At 37.1% G+C, this 20186-nt stretch overlaps 1 protein-coding gene across 3 annotated transcripts; it reads left to right on the forward strand.

The window, feature by feature from the left end:
- The first annotated feature begins 1557 nt into the window (after window positions 1-1557).
- ranbp3b (RAN binding protein 3b) lies at window positions 1558-19757 on the forward strand. 3 transcript variants are annotated; one of them, XR_015108977.1, is made up of 19 exons: window positions 1558-1612; window positions 4935-4990; window positions 5176-5212; window positions 5307-5384; window positions 5478-5549; window positions 7695-7760; window positions 7963-8055; window positions 8130-8236; window positions 9008-9127; window positions 9433-9533; window positions 9621-9696; window positions 9799-9895; window positions 14379-14503; window positions 14592-14712; window positions 15766-15908; window positions 16560-16761; window positions 17192-17284; window positions 18985-19093; window positions 19255-19757. XR_015108977.1 is itself a non-coding variant. In XM_086176279.1 (17 exons), exons 1-17 carry the CDS (start codon window positions 1591-1593, stop codon window positions 17233-17235), a joined length of 1560 nt encoding a protein of 519 aa, XP_086032405.1. In that variant the 5' UTR covers window positions 1558-1590; the 3' UTR covers window positions 17236-18357. The 3 variants fall into 3 exon arrangements, 2 of the variants coding, with proteins under 2 accessions (XP_086032405.1, XP_086032407.1); XM_086176279.1 differs by lacking the exons at window positions 18985-19093; window positions 19255-19757 and having other exon boundaries at window positions 17192-18357; XM_086176281.1 differs by lacking the exons at window positions 18985-19093; window positions 19255-19757 and having other exon boundaries at window positions 5313-5384; window positions 17192-18357.
- Window positions 19758-20186: the final 429 nt, after the last annotated feature.

The raw sequence follows: 20186 nt of genomic DNA on the forward strand, positions 1-20186 counted from the left end.
TTGCTCAAGTTTTAGGGTCCTTAAAACAATATATTAGTTGGTTTGATTGAAGCAACATGGAACGTATTTGTTCACGTCTGAAAACAGTCCCCACTGATTATCGGTTTAGAAAATGAAACCTTTAATATGGCAACAGAATCATGATAAATGTTAATAGATTTTCCTTATAAGTTCACTCCTGATATTTATCTTTCTAGATGATGTCCTTTCTGTATATAGATTGTGAGCCCTCACCACTGCCATCCCTGGCTTCTTCTTCTTCCGGCTTTTCTCTTCAGGGGTCGCCACCGCGAATCAACCTTCTCCATCTAACCCTATTCTCTGTATCCTCCTCTCACACCAACTACCTTCATATCCTAACTCACTATGTCCATAAATCTTCTCTTTGGTTTTCCTCGAGACCTCCTGCCTGGCAGTTCCAATTCCAGCATTCATCTACCAATATATTCACTATCCCTCCTCTGTACATGACCCAACCTTCACCGCCATCCCTGCCAACCTGGATCATCTAGTAGTTCATTGGTTTACTCTCTAGTTCAGAAACATGCAGAAGGCCGATTGAACACTCAAAACAGTATAGTGGGAATGAAAGTATGAAGGTTTATGCCTCCATATGTGGCCCTGTCATTGACTGCTGAATGGTCTGAGTTAAAACACCTCTCCAAATGAATCAGGTGAGGTCCCTCTGTGACCCTATGTGAAAGATTAGCTGTACAGATATTTGTGTGTCTAAATTCTGACAACACACACAAAAATAAGAATTAGAAGACTTGATTTTGAGAGCTGTTATGTATTCCAGATAAAATTTAGACTCATTTAAGTAACATCCTCTGCTGTCACTTTTATTGAAACAAGTCTTTTTTTAAGTAACCCATCAATTAAAAGTGTGGATACATTTCATTCCTACTGTTGAAAGTTTGTTTTCACATTCAAGTGAAGTGATAATTTGCTCTGCATGATTTCAAAGTAATGGGACGATGTGCAGTCTCTGTGAAATCATAAATAATGAATTTTGGTCCAATACTTTGCATATTTTTGAATGTAAAGTCTTGAATCCTTGAGTGTACAGCAAAATTGACTTCAGAGGATGACTGGATCCAACAGTAAGGTTCCATAAAATATTTTTTAATATTCTAGGAATATTTCATTGTGAAGAATGAGTAGGTGGCATTGAAAAGTGGGATCATGACTGAAAGTATCCACTTAAGGAATAAATTAAAATATGCTTCTTGCTGGTGCTCTTGTGGGCCTAGATGTAATTGTGCATTACTTTCCATTGTGTTTCAAGTAAACTCGATAGAAGTAGAGTATGTGGTAAAATTGTATACTGATGACGGTTTGAACCTGGTTATGGCTTTAAGGAATAATGGCTCACAACTAACAGCTCTTGCATATTTTCTTGCCTCTGGCCTGGATAACCATTCCTGGCTTCAGTTGAAAATTAAAGATATGTAACAGTCACCGACAGAGAAGGCAATACCTCATCCCGCAACGGTAAATGGGGGCAAAGCTCTCTGTCACTGAAAACATTTTCCTGTCCACTAGTATTATCTGCGCGGTGGGTTGTGGGTGTGTGAGCGTCGAAGTAAAATGGCGGACTTGGCAAACGAAGGTGAGTAAGTAGCAGTGGCAGTAAAACAATACAGGCGGTTAGGTGATATGAGCGTTTCTTTTACATTATGTGGCCATTTAAAAGGCAGACGACACTACCTGACCGTTTGGTGATTTATTGTGCAAATGCATTAAACCTTGGAGATATTTAAAATACTCCAATGTTAGCCTGTACGCTAACTTTGCTAACGGTTGGGATATGTGTAATAACTGGAATAATCGGAACGCCCTCAAATGCAGCCTACAACTAGCTCTCTTTCCTCCTTAATGCTAGCATTCAGCTATTCTTTGGTGTGCTTTCCTTGTACGACTGGATAGATGAGTTACTATGGTCGCAAACCAGTCCCCATCAAGCCGTTTTCGCATTATGTCAGATACAGTTAACCTGAAAACATAATGTATGCTATAAAAGTATTTGATAAGAGAATGTTACAGAATGACCCGCTAGTTGTCCCAGTGTAGCTAGCGCTGTTTCGTGATCGTTAGATGTTCATTTAGGCGCGTAGATGGCAAAACGACAGCAAAGACAACGTTTTGAAATGTCTGGTCTCTCATTAATCCGGTGTGATTGATTTTCCACTCAGAATACTTGTCATCGTGTGTTTACCCTAACTATTATTTTAGTCGCGTAGAGTATTGTTGTCATCGTTCGTCTGGCGAGATGACTCATGCGAGATAGAGAACATTAACATGCTATGTCTAGCCAATAAGCTACGTTGCGCTTGGTTCAAGCAACAACCGGTGGCGTCGACTACTTCCTGGATGGGGTCTATAAATACTAGCATGTGGGAATCTTAACCGGAAAAGACCTCCCGATCACATAAATGTGTTTTGTTTTGCCATTCAATGTACTCGATGTTTTTAAAATGTTCTTAAGCTTAATTTGCCTAATGCTAACTACCAATAACCCACAGCTGAGGTATTAAATATGGGTCACATTACATCGTCATGTTCTAACTATATGTTGTTTTAATAACGCTCATAAAACCTCTACCAGACGTCGTAATAAATATTAGGAAGAAATTTATGTACCACATTTATTCACATCGGTAAGGATTAAAATATTAGGTACTTAACCTGCACAAGCCCTATCCAGACTGAGAGAAACCTTTGTCTGCCAATGTATAGGATTACACATCAGAGAGCTGACAGCCTCTTGAAGGATGATACATTGAATATATTGTAGAAGTGGAATGGTTGACAAAATTAATTGTTGGTTCTTATCTTTGCATTAAGGTCATGGATTATGGAGTTGCATGCTGATAAACGAAGGTGTGAGGGCATAGTTTGCATCACAGCATGATTCCAATTTGTGTTGTAGGAGTGCTACCAAATGCACTGTAGCACTGTCAGGAAAATTAATATTAAGGCAAACTCTAATATAAGGGTGAAAAAACTACTTTTAGTGTTAATTTGCTGTAATAAATGCAATACAAATGTCTCATTGTTATAGAATCTTTAAAGGCTTTTGCATTTAAATATTCTATTACAATTTTAAACCTCTATCATTCATTTTACATTTTTTGTTCTGTGTTTTCATGTTCATGGAATAAATAAGCCTTTGTTGAGCAATCAAATAGGAATTTTTATCACAGCTCAAATACTTCATACTTTGCTTAATCCCTCATATTCTACAACTAATGAGGGCTGGATACCATTAAAAATACATCATCCATTACTAATGTACATTTTCCTTTCTATGGATTTGCATGGAGTGCAATTTTTAAATGCTTCAAGAAGAGATTCTGTCTCCTTTGGCCTGGGAAATTCATTATTAAATAGGCCATGTTAATGATGGGTTGCAATCTTGCAATAGCCACGCATGAACAAAGCTCAGTCCCCTTGACCCCCTCCAATGTTGCTAGTGTTTGTGAAGAGTAATACGTAGGTCAAAATTGTAGAACAATATGGCAGAACAAAAAAAAGTTGATTGTGGATGATCTTGTATTTTTGTTTCCCTTGTCATCTCCACTGACTGACAGCTGCCTCCCACACCCCTTCCCTATCGGCCAATACGTTTCACTTTTCCTTTTTGATGTGAAACACTCTTCAATTTTTTTTATTTTTAACATTCCCAAGAATCATTTCACTTCTAGTAAGATGAGATATGATTACTGCATGATGATGGCCATGATTTGGAGCTTGCATTGAAAGCCCACAGTAACAACTCACCTGTTGGCAACTAAGTTCATTTGATTTTTAGTAGTAATGGTGAATTTTTTTTTTTTTAAACATGGTTTTGCATGGCTGTTTTTTGAATGGATTTTTTTAAATTGTGTAGCAGGTGAAATGTTTAGCATTATATCCTCTGATATTTCTTACTGAATTGTTTACTTTCTGTTGACTGCCTGATACTGAACACCCAGTATTTTTAGAAATTTATTTTTGCAGTAAACTGTACCACATATCTTCTTTAAAAATCTAATGCTTTGTTGTACCAGGTTCATATGACAATTAATAGTAGCTGAAAACTTCAATTCCTTTGAAGACTTTTAATTTCAATATAATATGGATTGTTCTAAGCCATTTCGCTTATTTCAATTGTTCTCTTCACTTAAAGAAAGAGTAGTAGCTCTGTAACATGAAGCTAGAAGGCTTTAAAAAAGTTATGTAAAGAGGCTTTAAGATTCAAGGTTCAAAATGTTTTTTCATTCATATGCACAATAAGAAACATGTTTTCCTGTACAATGAAATTATTTCTTTTCTATCCAATACTGTTTTGTGAATACTGAACAGTATAAATCCAAGTATAACACAAACAACTCAGTAAAGGCAATTTTATTTAGGCAACATGTGAAAATACAGGAAAAATATTAACTTTGGAGATAGAAAACGGAGCTGCAAAAATGAAGTATGCAACATCAGTGTTATGAGCAAGTCATGCGTAATCACGTAATATCATCAGGTAATATTTGCCATATGTCCTTGTCATTTGGTATGTGATGATAAGTTAAAGCCAATCTTTTCCTACTTTTTTGTTCATCAATTATTTTGTGATTGTAGCTACTTATCTAAAATGGTTTAAAATGTCATGGAAATTCATTAGGTAAATATATTATGATTGAAATCTGTTAGATTTCAGTAGACTAGACTCCACCAGTCTGTGAATTTCAATTTGTTTTGTGAATATCCAGTTATTTTGATCATTACAACAAGATTTTATTCCTCTTCATTTTGTAGTGGTCATTAATAATGAAAGCATTTCCATGCCACTGTTAAGGGAAGGCTACAGTTGTATTTTTTTTTCAAGACCAAGAAATACAAAACATATTTAACTGCTTTCAATAATGTTTGGTTAACAAGCTTTCATTTTCTTGTAACAGACAAGCCTGCCATAGCGCCTCCTGTGTTTGTTTTCCAAAAAGATAAAACACAGAAGGTAAGATTTCATTTGTTTTTCAGGTATTTTAGGCTAATCTTAATAGTCACCATTTTGCAAACTCTATAATACTAATAATCATTTAAGACTTCTGTCATGGAGTTCTATTCAGACAGATTTTTGCTTTTTTATCTCTATAACTTTGCTGGGATTAATGAGAGGTAACATGCACTGTGCTCTTGCAGCGTTCTGCAGAGGGCTCAAGTGCAGAGGATGGAGAAGGTAAAGGCAAATTCCAAACTATTACTTACTCTGTTATTGTTTTAATTATTGAGACACTTTTAAATGTTTAGAATTGATTCTTAATGCTTTTTAGATTCAGATAAAGATGAGGGAAGTTATTGCCCCCCGGTGAAAAGGGACAGGACCTCGTCATTTCCACCCCCTCATTCTGGTAAGATCATGTGGTAACTAAGCAAAGCCTTTTTGTTTTTGGTGTACAAGTCAGTTTGGTATGCTCAGTGCATCCCTGTCTTTGTATTTCCAGTTCCTAAGAACAATGTATTCATGCCTTCAAGTTTCTGCCAGTCCCCAACTGGTAACTCTGACTCTGAGCCAGGTGAGTTATCAAGACTACCCTTGGTTTCTTTTCACTTTAAGGCCCACTGCACGAAGAATGTCAAACTCAAAAGTGACACATCAATTTCTTTACTTAACTAATGGACTAAATGAACTGAAGGTAGTTAAAGAAAAGCTCTGGGTTATGTTGTAGACTGTATTTTTGCACCAACATCAATAGTTGCAAAAAAAATCTGCGAAATTAAGGCTTCTTGTACTTCCTTTATGTTGATTTTGTAGTTGTTTTTATAGCTGCTTGGCCCATATATATGTGCTCTATAAGACTGGTAATAATTATAGAAAGAGGAAATACTGATCTGAGAATTCAAGTGATAAGGGCAAAGATTAGATTCCAAAATAAACAGTCCATTTGGTAGCACTCCTACAACAAAAGTAGAATGTTTTATGTAGATGTTGATGACTAAAGATTTTAAATGACAAGTGCTGTTTTCAAGTGAGTGGTTAGATCATCAACAGATTATTGATAGGAAAATGTGGGAAATCTGATAATATACATTTCAATAGTTACAAAAGAATTAGATAAACACATTCACTCATATGGTTTGTTTAATATTCTTGTATTCTGCAGCAAACATATTAAATTATTTAAAAGAAACAACTATCAACTAGATAACATCTATTGGAAAAAAATCAAATAGTTGATGAATGGATTATGCGTGGAAAACAAAATGTGGTGTCATTGGCAGCATTTACATGCATAGGTCGCCACATTTCAGAGAAATGACATAAACCATCAAACACAATAATAAAGGCAAATTTAAAGAAATAAAATGTTTTCTTCAGTTTTGCAGGCACAGATAATGACTTGTTTCTAAAAAAGTAATTTAACAAGTTGAATCCACCTGGTTATTTACTTTTTTCTCATCCTTGAGTAAGGTCAGCAAGAATGTTACTTGCTACCACTTATCTTCTAGAAACCCATATAGAGACTTCAAAGACGTCTAATGGCTTTATCTGCATCTCACTTTTTTGTTAATCAAAAACGGAAAGGGGGTCCCCTTCATGGGTGACTACATCGAGTCACCTGTATCAATCTAATCCTGTTGTCTTTTCTCAAACCAACTAACCACCAGTCTTTACATTCATAACTTTCATATGTTAAAGTTTCCTATTCTGATGTTTTACACTAACCAAAGAAAAGGATTATAAATTCATGCAATGGTATACCAGTCTTGCAGTTAAGCTCCTATTTGTGGATAAATCATGGGAGTGCTATGTATTTACTTTAATTTCCTTTTGTGCACCACAAGTATTTAACTTAAACAAGGTTACTTGAAAATTGTGATAATTTTCAAAGGGGTATTCTGTGTGTCATGGTCATTCAATGGAACACTACAGTGGGCCCTAAATTTAAGGCCAGATTTTGAGGTGAGATGGGTGAAATGATGTGATTCGATTAAGTAATATCACAAAGTTGTTGCTGGACTGTGACATTAAAAGAAATGTAGATGAGCCTTGAGAATGGTCAAATCACATTTTCATCTTGGCCAAGATCTGTTTCCGGTTGGTGACATTTATCTCATCTTTTGACTATTGTAAACAATTCAAGGGGTTTTACAGTTATCTAGCAAATGAAGTTCAGAATCTAGAGTGTCTCCTTAATTCTCTTTTAATAACAAATTAACTTCCTTTTTCCGCATCTGGTAATTTCTCCAGTAAAACAGATTTTCTCACGATGCCACTTCTCTCTTTTTAATTATGCCCCAATTATGCCCCAATTAGACCATGATTTTTAAAATAATTATGTCTGTCAGTTTTCTAGGTTTTCACATTTTTTAAGTGCTTCATTGTGATTTTTCCGAGATTGCTTCTTCATGTATGCTCTTAAAGCTTCATTAGCGTCTTCAAAGTTTTCACCGTCATTCCAGTTTGGTTTTAATTTCAGCATAATGTTAATTTAATCCCTCAGCTCAGTCTTAGAATTTGCTTTTATTTGTGTGTCAATAAAGCTGTCATTTCAGTCAAGCTTAAAGTGTTATCTTATTCCACTTTCTCATTTTGATGACCTTATTCATAGTGGTAGATTTACTTGTGCGCAGTCAATCTTGAAAGGAGCCAATATCAAGTTTCTATGGGAGATTAGTATATTCATGTCTGCATTTGAATATTTTTTGTATGTCTCCAGAGGAGAAGCCTGTGGCATTCCGTTTAAAACCACCAACTCTTATACACGGGCAGGCACCAAGCTCAGGTAAGTGTTTGATGTTGCTTATATAGCAATGTTTTCTTTCAGTTAATTGAATCAGAATAACAAACAAATAAAAAACACTCTCAGCTTGGCTTTTACCCTCTAACTCAGTATGTTTGGGGCTGTAAATATTTTAATCATTGTCCCAATAAAAAAAACAGTGTGAGACAACAAATAAAACCAACTTATAAGCTGCCTCCTACAGGTGTCCCAAGCCAAAAACCCAAGGAGCAGCATCGCAGTGTTCTCCGCCCCGCAGTTCTTCAGGCACCACCCTCAAAATCTCACATAGAATCCAGTAAGCGTAACTCTTAATACTAGTTGACCAGTTGTTAAATTGTTTTCCATTCATTACATCATGTGTTCATTTAGATTCCAGTTGTGGAACCAATGGTGTGAAAAAGTCTGATGGGGCGCCTGTGACACAGTCTCTCTTCCTGAACAACACAGAGCACTCAGCTTCCCTGACAAAGTCACTGGTGAGAAAGCTAAGCAGCAGCAGGTTCTTCCATCATCAGTTGACACATACTTTACAGCCCAGAGGGGCAATATATAACCGGTGTTTTAGGGGTTTAAATGCCTGAGCTATGCAGAAAAGTCTTGCTGTGTGGTACTTTGATTGCCTTGCTATGTGAATTTCTGAATGTCTCCTTCATTAAATTTTGGCAAATATGTTCGTTTCGTATCCTCTTATAATACTTCATTAGTTTGTTCACTAAGGTCGGGTGATTGTCATCCAGAGTTTAACTGTTCACAAATAGTATCACTTTGTAATAGATGGTGCCTAGATAGGAAAATCAGGGCTAGTCAATGAAAATCCAAACCTTGAATTAACAGATCAAATAGCATGTATTCTCTATTGGGCCCAGTATGTTATGTTCTCTCTCTTTAGGCACAAAAATCATTCTCCTTTGCTCCACAGATGGCTGAAATTATTTGACCACAGTTTCCATTTATTATTTTACCAGTTCATTTTTTCTAATGCTAAACTAATCTTTTAGCATCTTGAGGTAACAATGTGTTAAGTCAAATTTTCCCAGTCTCTGATTTGGGAAACCGCTTTAGCCTGTACATATCCAACAACAAAGCAACAGATTTTTGTTTGATAGCCTGCCTGCCTGGCAATGAAGTCTGTATTTTGTTGTACTTAATTATTTTTACAGTATGAGAACCAGCAGGATAGGTCAAATAAAAAATTGTGAATGCAGAAGTGATAAACTTGTTCATTTTTTTTTTTGTCCCCCTTCCAGATAAATGAAAATGAGGAAGATGGTGGAAATGGTAACAAAGATGGAAGCGGACGAGATAACAAGGAAACAGATGTAGCAATATCGTTTGTATTTGGTCAGAATATCAAAGACAGAGCAAAGGTAGTTTTTTTTTTTTTTTTAACACAAATTTGTTAATAATCAGACAAAAAATTTACAAAGGACGCCATTTATGTGCCTATTCAAACTTGTGTATTCTTTATTGTATTAGGTATCTCATTTCGTTTTGTCAATTTTTGTTTGAAGACATTCAAAATAATTAAACTTATTTCCAAATGCACTTTACTTACTCACTCACCAGTTGCGCTGCATTGTAGTCAGGGTTTTTTGTTAAAATGTTTATTTCAGGTCCTAAGTACACATAGAATACAAATCACATTCAACATAAATGGTGTGTTTCTCTCCAGTTGGACGAGAACAGTACAGAAGAAAAGGCTAAGGACAGTGTGTCACTGGACTCTCAATCAGAAGGCACTAATTACTTCTTACAGTACATTTCTCCCCCAAGGTACTTTTAATGATTGATTTTGTCCATAAGTAGCTTCCATCAACAAATTAGTGATACAAATATTCTATCCTTTCTTACCTTTTTCAGTTCAAAAAATGCTACAAACAGTGCAGACAGTGGGACAAAATTTGTCTTTGGGCAGAACATGTCTGAACGGGTTTTGGTGAGTGTTTATAACTTGTTGAATAGTCGTCTTTCTTCCATGTCGAAAGATAATAATTGAGCTTTGAAAAACTTCTAGTCATCTGCTATGTTTTCTTTTCAGAGTCCTCCCAAAGGCGAGTCTTTGAAAGAGGAAAATAAAGAGGTTTCAGCTGCTCCTATCTCTGAGCAGTCATCGCAGGAAAACACCCCAGAGAAGGGTAAAATTTCAACCTGAATGGAGAAATGTTTATCTTTTGCCTTGACTAAAAATGCATTTGAGGACATATGAATGGATTATTGGAGACATAAAAATATTTCTGGCTACATGAGACTTGGGAGAATGTAACTGTTTAAAATGTAATGGTGAAATGATCACTGACAGATGGTTCTCACACGAGAAAAACTATTTATCTTTAAAGTCAACATTTAAATAAGTTGTGACCTATAGACTAGAAAAGGCCTTGTTGGCCTGTAAGAAGGGCTCGAACAGGGGTGGTCAAACTTGCGGGCACAATGGGTTCTGAAAGTTGATAGAGGGGCCGGGCCAGAAACTGATGGATGGAGTGCTTGTGTGAACTAATATAAATCACTGATAGAATACAAGGTACATATAAAAGCCGTCACATGAAAGGATTTGGCTTTTTAGCAAAGCATGAATATATTGATAAGCGAATGCTGGAATTGGAGCTGCCAGGCAGGAGGTCTCAAGGAAGACCAAAGAGAAGATTTATGGACGTAGTAAGAGAGATATGAAGTTAGTCGGTGTGAGAAGGATACAGATAATAGAGTTAGATGGAGAGGGTTGATTCGCTGTGGCGACCCCTGAAGGGAAAAGCAGAAAGAAAAAGAACAAGAAAAGCATGAATATGCAAGGCTCATTTTACAAAAGTTGTTTTTCAAATGTGTTGATTTCTTAACACTGTTTTTTTGCCAGTGCGTCAAAGTCTGGAGTTTGTTTCGTTTGGGCCATAGTCAAAATGGATCCGAAGGTGTTGGTTAGTCAACTTGGATCTGTGACGGGCTTTATTGATGTCCATGATTCTGAATGTCTGCTCACATATGTAGGTGAAGCCAAACAATGTCAAGATTTTATGTGCCGTCCTCCAGAGGTTTGGAAACATTGCTAATCACTTATTTGAATGCCAGCATAAAACTTGACTTTGTTGTCAAGATTCTCAGTGTGCTTTGGTCCACCAAGACGCAGAGCTGCCGCCCATGGAAGTGCAGACCTAAAAGCTTTGCTTCCAGTCCAAATAGTTGCCAAGTTGCCTTCTTTCCCCTTCCGGGTTAACACGTTGCCTTGTTAACATGTTGACCCTGTCTGTCTCTGCTGGGCTTCAGGATCCAGGTGCTCTCCTGCTAGACTTAGGGATCTCCATGCCCCCTTGCTGGGCTTTGCAAGCCCCCGCGCATGTCTTCATACCCCCTCACTGGGCTTCGCTAGCCCTGCACTTTCTTGTCCGTATTCCCGGTACCGACCTTGCCTATCTCCGATTCCCCCGCTTCATTTGCTTTCTTCTTTTACAAACTGCTCACCTGCTGCCATGAACCTCAGTAAAGTCTTTGAGTTCTCTCTGTCGGTGTGGAATAATGGTGTTGCGATTTGGTCAATACCCCAACAGTTACATTGATACTCTACTCTTGAATTGTGGTTTGTGAAAGAAAAAAATTTCAGCAGAGTTTGTAAATTAGCTTTTAACTTCTGTGCTGTGGCTGCGTATTCTTGCTTTGACTGCTCACAAGCATAGTTAGCATGCTTTGTGGCAAAATGATGGCTGATACTGTATTCTTTGAAAACCTCAACGGTTTCTTGGCATATCAGGCATACATCAATTGATGGAACTTCACTGAAAAAGTGAAAAAACATTTTATTAAAACACTTGGAACTCACTGCCCACTTCTCTTTTCCGTGATTCACTCATTTTTACAGAAGGGTTCAAAGGACAAAGTGAAAAAGTGATGAAGAGAGTAATACCATGCTCAAACAAAAGTCTCAGGCTAAAGGTAACAATATGATTAGGTTTAATTATAATAAAGTTTCAGGTTTGTTGGGCTTCCTTCCAAAAACACAATATTCAGTGTAGTAGAAAGTTGTTACCATGTGTTTTTGAACTGAGTTCCATATTGACCCAGACTTTTCCGAAATTTCATCATCGTCATTGTTCAACTCCCCACCTGGGATGGAATTTTAGGGCCATTGGAATGAGCAGGTTAATCTAGCCATTCCTGTCCCCATTCACAATCCCAGGTCAAACACAATATACCCCCCCCCTACACACACATGCTTCAGGATGAAGTCACCACAGAGGGCATGCCATTCTAGTTCAGGCAGGAGCTCTCTTTCCACCACTTGACACTATCCCAAGTTGACCTCAAAAGATTTCTTCCTTTACTGTATATTACTTTACAACCTTACTTCTTCCCAACCTGAGTGATATCTTTCTGAGTTCTAAGAACCAATTTGCCATACCAGAGGCCAGCACTTTCAGGTCTCCAGCTGTGTCTACTGCCTAAAATACACAGCTTCTGACAATGTTGTCTCCCTGTAGTTGGTGAACACACAGAGTGATGGCTTCATTTTCTGTGCCCGAACAAGCAAAGGCAAGATCAGGTCACAATATACTAGACCAGGCATGGGCAAACTACGACCCGTGGGCCCTATATGGCCCCCTGGGCTTTTAAATGCGGGCCACTAAACGAGATTTTATAGAATTAAATTTATTTGACCTTTTCTCTGAAGCGCTTGCATTCTTTTGCCAGAGACATTTGCCGGAGTGTTGTGTGTCATTCTTTGAATCCTTCTGTAAAAATAAGCAGATCGAGGGAGCAGAAAGTGAACAGTGGGTGCAGTGTATTTAATAAGGACTGAACAACAAAATATTGTTTAACTGAAGTCCGATTAACGGCCTGATATGCCTGATAGGCCAAGAAACTGCTGCGGTTTTCAAAGAATACAATATCAGCCGTTGCTTTGCCACGAAGCTTGCTAACTATGCTCGTAAGCAGTCAACCTAAGAACGGGCGGCTAAGGCTCAGAGATTGACATCTAATTCATAGACTCACCAAATGTTTTTTATAGATAAACCTCAAGTAAAGAGTCAATACCAAAGCAAGTTTTAGGCTGGCCTTCAAATTAGCCATTAGCCATGTTGGTAAATATCCGGCACATAAATGTTTGGTTTGACCTACAAACACTAGCAAAGTCTGTCACAGATCTGATTGAAGTGACCCACATCCTCGGCTCCATCCTGAGAATAACCACAACAAAACTGACTCCAGACTTTTAATGGCGAAAATCTTCAAATCAATTTACTCGTTGGATTTTACATGTACTTCTATTGTATCCTATCCATGTCATGTATATATTAGTTCACACAAATACCCCATCCATCTGTTCCTGGCCCGGCCCCTCTGACAAATTTTAGAACCCGTGTCGGCCCGCGAGTCAAGAAGTTTGCCCGCCCCTGTACTAGAGTCATAGCACCCTTATCAGGCCTGCCTCCTAAAAGGTGCCCAAGTCTCTTATCTGGTGAGGTTTCCTGTTGGCTCTTGGTGTTAGTGGTATATTGTTCTTAGTCTGAACCCTCAACGAGCGCAGTTTTGCCTTGGCAGATCCTACCAGGGTCTAATGCCCCCAACAACATAACTCCCCCAAAAAGTTTCCTCGAGGATAATAATGTGACAAGTCACTTAGGAAGCAAAACATTCTGCTGTTGATTATAGTCAGTTCTCACTAAAGGGATGTGTGTTTATCACTACCTCCTGGGGGGAGAAATGTGTTGTTACAAGTGGCCATTAAACAGCTTTTTCATGTAGGAGTTGGCAATAAACAGATATAATTTTTAAAGATAAAGAAATGATTATATTCTTGTATCTATTTTACCAAAATGGTGACCCAAAAAGTGTTTTGTGGGATTCATTATGAAAAAATGCATCAGTGAAATAAAACTGAATGAGATATATAACTAACTCCGATCAACTGAATTTTTATGGGAAACTATAAGAATCAAAATATCTTTCATATGAAAGAATATGCCTTATCTATAATCTACATCTCACTGGAGAGTTTTCCCAGCTGATCAAAATTTCAAGTCTTTGTTTCTGTTCTCTTTTTTTCCCCAAAAGTCATTTTCTTATTTACTGCCTAAAAAATGTTTTAAAAATAACTGTTATTGTTTTAAAACTGTTTTGGAGGAGCTTTAGATTTCTGTAGCCTGTGAAAGGAACAGCAAATGTTTCGACTGCATCTGTTCTTTTGTGTACTCAGCACAGTATTTGGTTAAAAAGTTTGTAGTTTGTTGTTGCTGCAGAATCTTATTTGCAATTAGAATGCTCAAATTTGGGTAAAAAGAACGTTTTCACCAACAGTGAAATATATTTTTAAGAGATTCTACATCTTGTTTCATGTATTTGTCGTGCCTCGTTTGTAGCTGGGCAGTCCTGATCACCCACTTTTAACTCCTTAGTCAGTAACAGAACTGGAGTTATTTAGTAAGGTAATATCACTGATTGTATGATGTACTGTAATATGTTATTTGGCTAGATATTTGTTCTTTTCCTTTACATTTAGTTCTACAAGTAAAACTCTTGACAAATCGTGTTTGTCAAGAGTTTTATAAATCAGTGATGAGGTTTAAAAAATGCGCTACCATTCAATCCTAAATACATGCTAGGTACTTATTTTGTGTTTCATGTTGTTAGTGAACAGTACATCAGAGTCTTTGGAAGAGTCTGCAGCAGCTTACACCAAAGCCACAGCCAAGAAGTGCATCTTAGAGAAAGTTGATGTCAGAACTGGCGAAGAATCAGAAAGCAATGTTTTACAGGTAGATTCTTGGCTTTTTTTCCCCCTGCAGCCTGAATACATTTTATGGAAGCAACACAATTCTTGTTTGTGATCACCTTTAATTTCAGATGCAGTGCAAACTCTATGTATTTGAGAAAAGTGCTCAGTCTTGGATTGAGAGAGGTCGAGGATTACTGAGGCTCAATGACATGGCATCGACAGATGACGGCACGCTACAGTCACGCTTAGGTAAACACACCTGCAGCAGATTCTTGGGCATAGCTATTCAAAACAGCTTTGGGATACAGAGCATCTATTTTTGATAGAAAAGAAAGTCACTTTGGAATGCTAAAATGAAGCATATGGCAAAAAAGCAGGAAAAAATAAAACGAAATATTGGTATGATCATGAATTCAGTTGTACAACAAATTGTTGTAGCTTACAATGGCTGTTTTATAATTTTACTTTTACAATTTGTTTGAATAAGATTCTTCAACCTGAAAACCCACGTGTTGTCCGATCTGCATAATTATGGCAATTTACTACTGCTCCAAGGATGTGTGTGCCTAACAATTAGTATCTATCAGGCAAGTTACATTTCACCTGCAACCTTTGGTGTTCTGTATATCTATTCCTAAAAAAATTGTATTTTTTTTTTCATTTAGATATTTTCAATTGGACATTTCATATCTTTGTGATGATAAAATGGAAGATGATTGGCAAGAGGACTCCCCCTTTTTTTAACATGCCAGTCCAATGTATTTTCTCCACGCTGATTTTGTGATTCGGTTAGCTGAATCACTTCTCAAAAAGTTTAGCATTAAGCAGCACACATGGGTGCAGCGAACAGAAAGCCTGAATGCTTGCCAAAAATATTGGGTGGTATGTTTTAGTATTTGAAAACACTCAATTCCAATAGGCCCATGCTGGTATCTTTCCACAATCTGTTGTAAACGAAGGAAGTTAGAGAGCTACATATACATCTACTTAAAGTTGAAATTACTCCTTGCAATAAAAATTGCACTTCATAAGTTTTTATTTTTTTATCCTATTATGATATTACTTCGACACCTGTACCATTTTAGCACAGGTGCAACTAAAAACAGGAACAGATACCTGCCAAATATCAAAGCAAAATTGCCTTTGATGAAGAGTATGTTACTGAACACAAGAGGGAGTTCTATTTTCATGCAGCAAACTAGACTCTGTACTTTATATGCTGTATATGGATGAATGTTATCATTCCTTGCTGTAGAAGACTGTTGATGTCAGGCTTTTGGTTTTGTTTTCAAAATTCTTCAGTGATGAGGACCCAAGGCAGTCTCCGGTTGATCCTCAACACTAAGCTTTGGCCCCAGATGCAGGTGGACAAGGCCAGTGAGAAAAGTGTGCGAATCACTGCCATGGACACAGAAGACCAGGGAGTAAAGGTCTTCCTAATATCGGTATGCATTATAAATTTCTACTCTACTAGCACTCACAGCAACAGCATAGTTTTTTAATCGTGGATGAATGCCTAATGTTCACTGAAGACATGCATAATGTTTTGCTATTTTGATTACATTTATACAAATTTTTTCTTATCTTATTAATTCTTATCACATTACTCAAAGTCACTAAGTATACTCTTAAAATTATGTCTAGCAATATGTCCAAGATTGAAGGTACTGCAAATCTCTGACACGTAGACGTTCAGTTAGAACCAGTAAGAATATGTGACTGACAACTCAAAACATCCAGCAATAGGCTGTATTAATTTTGTTGTATAGCCGTCAGTTCAGCATTCTTTTTGAGAAGGTTTATTAATGTTGTTGTCATGATTTGGAAAAAACAATTGCATTATTTAACATCGAATGAAAAATTGCAGCAAGAAGCCAGTTTTAATTTTAATATAAATTCTTTCATCACTGTAAGTTTCAAAATTCCAAATCATGAGGACTTTTTGATCTCTAAGGAACTTCAGTAACCTTTTTTTGTTTTGCACAAAATTGAGTAAATTTGAAAAAAAAAAACTTTTTAATTCCACTGAGGAAACAACACTTTCTCAACAGATGTTCCACATTCAAAGCTGTCATGGTTCTGTCTCTTTCCTGCAGGGTAGCTCAAAGGACATAGGCCAGCTGGCTGCAGCGTTACATCACCGTATCTTAGCCTTGAAGAGCAGAGTGGAGCAAGAGCAGGAGCCCGAGGCCCCTGCGACAGCCATCCCAGAGACTGAGGTGCCACAGTCCAATGAGGATGACAGTGATGAGGAAGACAACACCTCTGCCTCTACTTCAGCCTCTGCTCCTGCTATGAGTCAGTGCTTTTAGCTTTTTTTTTTGTACTTACAGGTGGTTCTTACTGAACGACGGGGTTACATTCCAACGTGTCTGTCGTTAAGTGAATTCATCGTTAAGTGAAACACTGTTTCTACTGTACAGTATTTGCATACATATCGGCCATTTGTACCGTGCTATGTTTCCTTTTTTCCTTTAATGTTTATATTTGCATGAATATAGGCCAATTATAAGTGTGGATAAACGCGTATAATATATACTCACTCACAACTCCGCTGCCAGTGCAGTCCGTGCGTATTTTAATATTATCGCAAAGCCTGTCTGTCTCTGCATCTGAGTCATCATTAACCGAGTATGTCGTTAAGTTAGGACCACCTGTATTACATGATTGTAGGCATATTTGATAAATTTTCTGTTAATGTGTTTCTGGCCTCAATTCGACCTTACAGGTAATTCGGAGGGAGGAGAGAACCAGACCCCAGGAAGCACATAGCGTAACTGTTGAACTGCCTGCAAAGATGCTGCTCTGGAGGCATTTTGCTGTAGGTATCCCCATGGACACCCCTTGACCAACATGGTCCTTCAGACCAGTACTTTTGGATATTAGAAGTCTAGCTGCAGGAAATAACCCCCTGTGCCGGAGTGTCTCACCCAACATGTGCAGTTCATCTTCTCTGCAATCCGCGTCATATATGGATTTGTTTCCTCCCTCCGACCTGTTTTGTGTTTTATTTTTGTTCTCAAGTATTTTTCCTCTCCCCGATAGCAAAAATAAAGACTTTACAGCTTTGGTTTGGGACTTTTCTGCTCATCATATTGATGAGTGTAAGGGTGTTTTCCTCTACATTTTAAAGTATGGCACATGTTAAGACTGCAGTTTCTACTTTGGGACCTTTTTACTCACTCTACAGCTGTACCTCTAGAGACCACATATCCAGAGGAGCTTCATTCACACTGTATTTGATCTGTCATCCAGTCAGTTGTTTAAGTCCTTCATTGATCCAAACCCCATTACCCAGCTTCCCACGCAGTGTATTTTTTAGGTTTTGGCAAATGTAATTTATTACTTTTTTTTTGCCATCATTTTTGTGAGGCATTTCAACACTCATGTGCTGTTTGTCATGGCCAGCTTAGACCACTCAAGTTGTCATTAATAGCAGTTTCCTTTATTCCTATTGACCGATATTACAGTGAATAAGAGACTGAAACCATGCAATTTCTGTTAATGTGACTTAAAAGGACAAAAGGGCACAATTCACCTCGAAATTTTCACAAAAATTAATGTAAGTGGTTCACCCTTGCAGATTTTTAGAGTTATTTAATTAATGGAAATAACCTTAGTCTACATCATGCATGCAGCTGTCTTTGTTTAGACATCCCAGGGGTTTATTAGGTTGATACATATTTTTATTTTGGAGATATACGAACTTTTTATTCATTTACATTTTGGACATCATTTTGGAATGAACACAAATGTGTGGAAATGTGAGAATGATAACTGTAATACCCTTTGACTGTCATGTACATTTAAATATATCATTTAGTAGCACACCATGTTTTCTCATCTCCTTCAACTGCCCTCTTTACAAAATAAACCTTTTTGGACGGATGTCTGTGATAATTTCACCTGTGGAATTTATTTTGTTGACCAAACCTGTAAGGTATTAGCTTATTTACCTTGACGTTTCCAATAAGTGAAAGAACGTCAATTGCCACATTGCCATAAGTCAGCCACCAGGTGGTATCTTTGCATATCACAAAGTGCATAGATGGGTTTTAGTGTGGCTCTCTGATGACACATTAGTAAAACCTGGGCATTAATATGCACACAGCTGAATACAATGATAGGCATCTAACCCCTATCCCACTGTAGTAGAGAGGTTCAAGCAATTTTCAGCAGTAAGCTGGAAATGACTGCAGGCTAATTATAGTTTTTAAGGCACATCTTTTTGCACTCTTGATTTAATGAAAGCGGCAGTACAGAGTGTCGTAATGTATTGCAAACCCTTATATTCAAATTTGAAACAGGGCGTCTTAAATTTGAAACTGCTTTCTGAATTGCTAAATCTGTACTGCAAAACAAAATTATCAGACCCTCTGGTTAACCTATTCACAAAAATAATATTAGTCCTTGCCTTGCTGTTAATTTTCTTACAAAGACAACTGACAACATTGTACAAAAGTTTTGTTGGAATAAGATCGAATTGTACGATTTTATGCCTGTTTTGAATTTCCATTCCAGTCTTTTGCAGCAAGTGGACATAACTCTTTTCTGATGACAGTGATGTCAATGACGTGGCCTATTTTAAATGGACATATTCACTCAAAGAACGGATGTGATGCATCTAGCTGTAAGTACATGAATTGCTCAAATATTATCAAAAGAAAATGATTCAATGGTTAAAGGCAATCACTTGATATTTTTGTTGATCAAGATCATTTCCATATACTTCAGTAACCTGCAGTATTTTCACAAAGTCAAATAATTTCTGCAATCTTCTTTTCCTTTTAGCTCCTCCGTTCAGGGATCACCACAGTGAACCAACCTCCATCTAACACTATTCTCTGTATATCCTCTGACACCAACTAACTTCATACAGACCAATAAACTTGATTCAGTATTTTATGTTCTGTGTAGATCCAGTTAAATTTAAAACATGTTATTTTTTCCAAAGGCTAGTTGAAGGTTTTAAAGAATGAGACAATGTTAAATAGATAGACAGTGAACACGTAGACACAGATACACAAAGCGCTTTTAGTGCTTTAAAAGGCATCTCAATAATGTGCTTGTAGCAACACCTGAATTGTTTCAGTGGAAAAGCACTTCCTAATCCATTGTATGAAACTTGTGTATACAATATTTGTAGAAATTATATAATGTAAAACTATGTACAATTTGTTATATTTTATTACAAGTAAAACATTCTATAAATATGAAAGTAAATGTAAACATTATTTAGTAGTATGATAATGCATGGTTTTACACAATATGTAATAAAAAAAAAACCTATGATATATGAAATTTCCCTTCTGAATTAATTTCAATTTTTTGTACAGCAGGTGAATATTTACTGCTTTTTCAAAACTAAATGCATGCACTTCAAACCAGGTGCAAGTTATTGTAAATTTAAACCTGACAGTTGCAGCAGCTCCTGAAACTTGGTAGTTGGACAACTTTCAAGCCTATGCATGTCATGATGTGAGAAGGGGAAGCACCTAATATGCATCAATGGAGAAAAAAGTAAGACGTACTGAAAAAACAGCCAGGACTTAACCTTTTTCATCACTTCTGTTGTTCCTTTTAAGGAGTTACATGGAGAACCAATTCGGCTCATCATTCTCCTCCTCAGTCGGCTCTTGTTATAACTCACGGAGTGTTAAAAGGGAGTACATAATTCAAATTATTGCTTCAGACACCACATTTCTCAGACTTGTTATCACCTG

Source organism: Fistularia commersonii, chromosome 28 (assembly GCF_037954325.1).
Source record: "Fistularia commersonii isolate RoL2024-O1a breed Wild chromosome 28, RoL_Fcom_v1.0, whole genome shotgun sequence".
NCBI classification, from domain to species: Eukaryota; Metazoa; Chordata; class Actinopteri; order Syngnathiformes; family Fistulariidae; genus Fistularia; species Fistularia commersonii.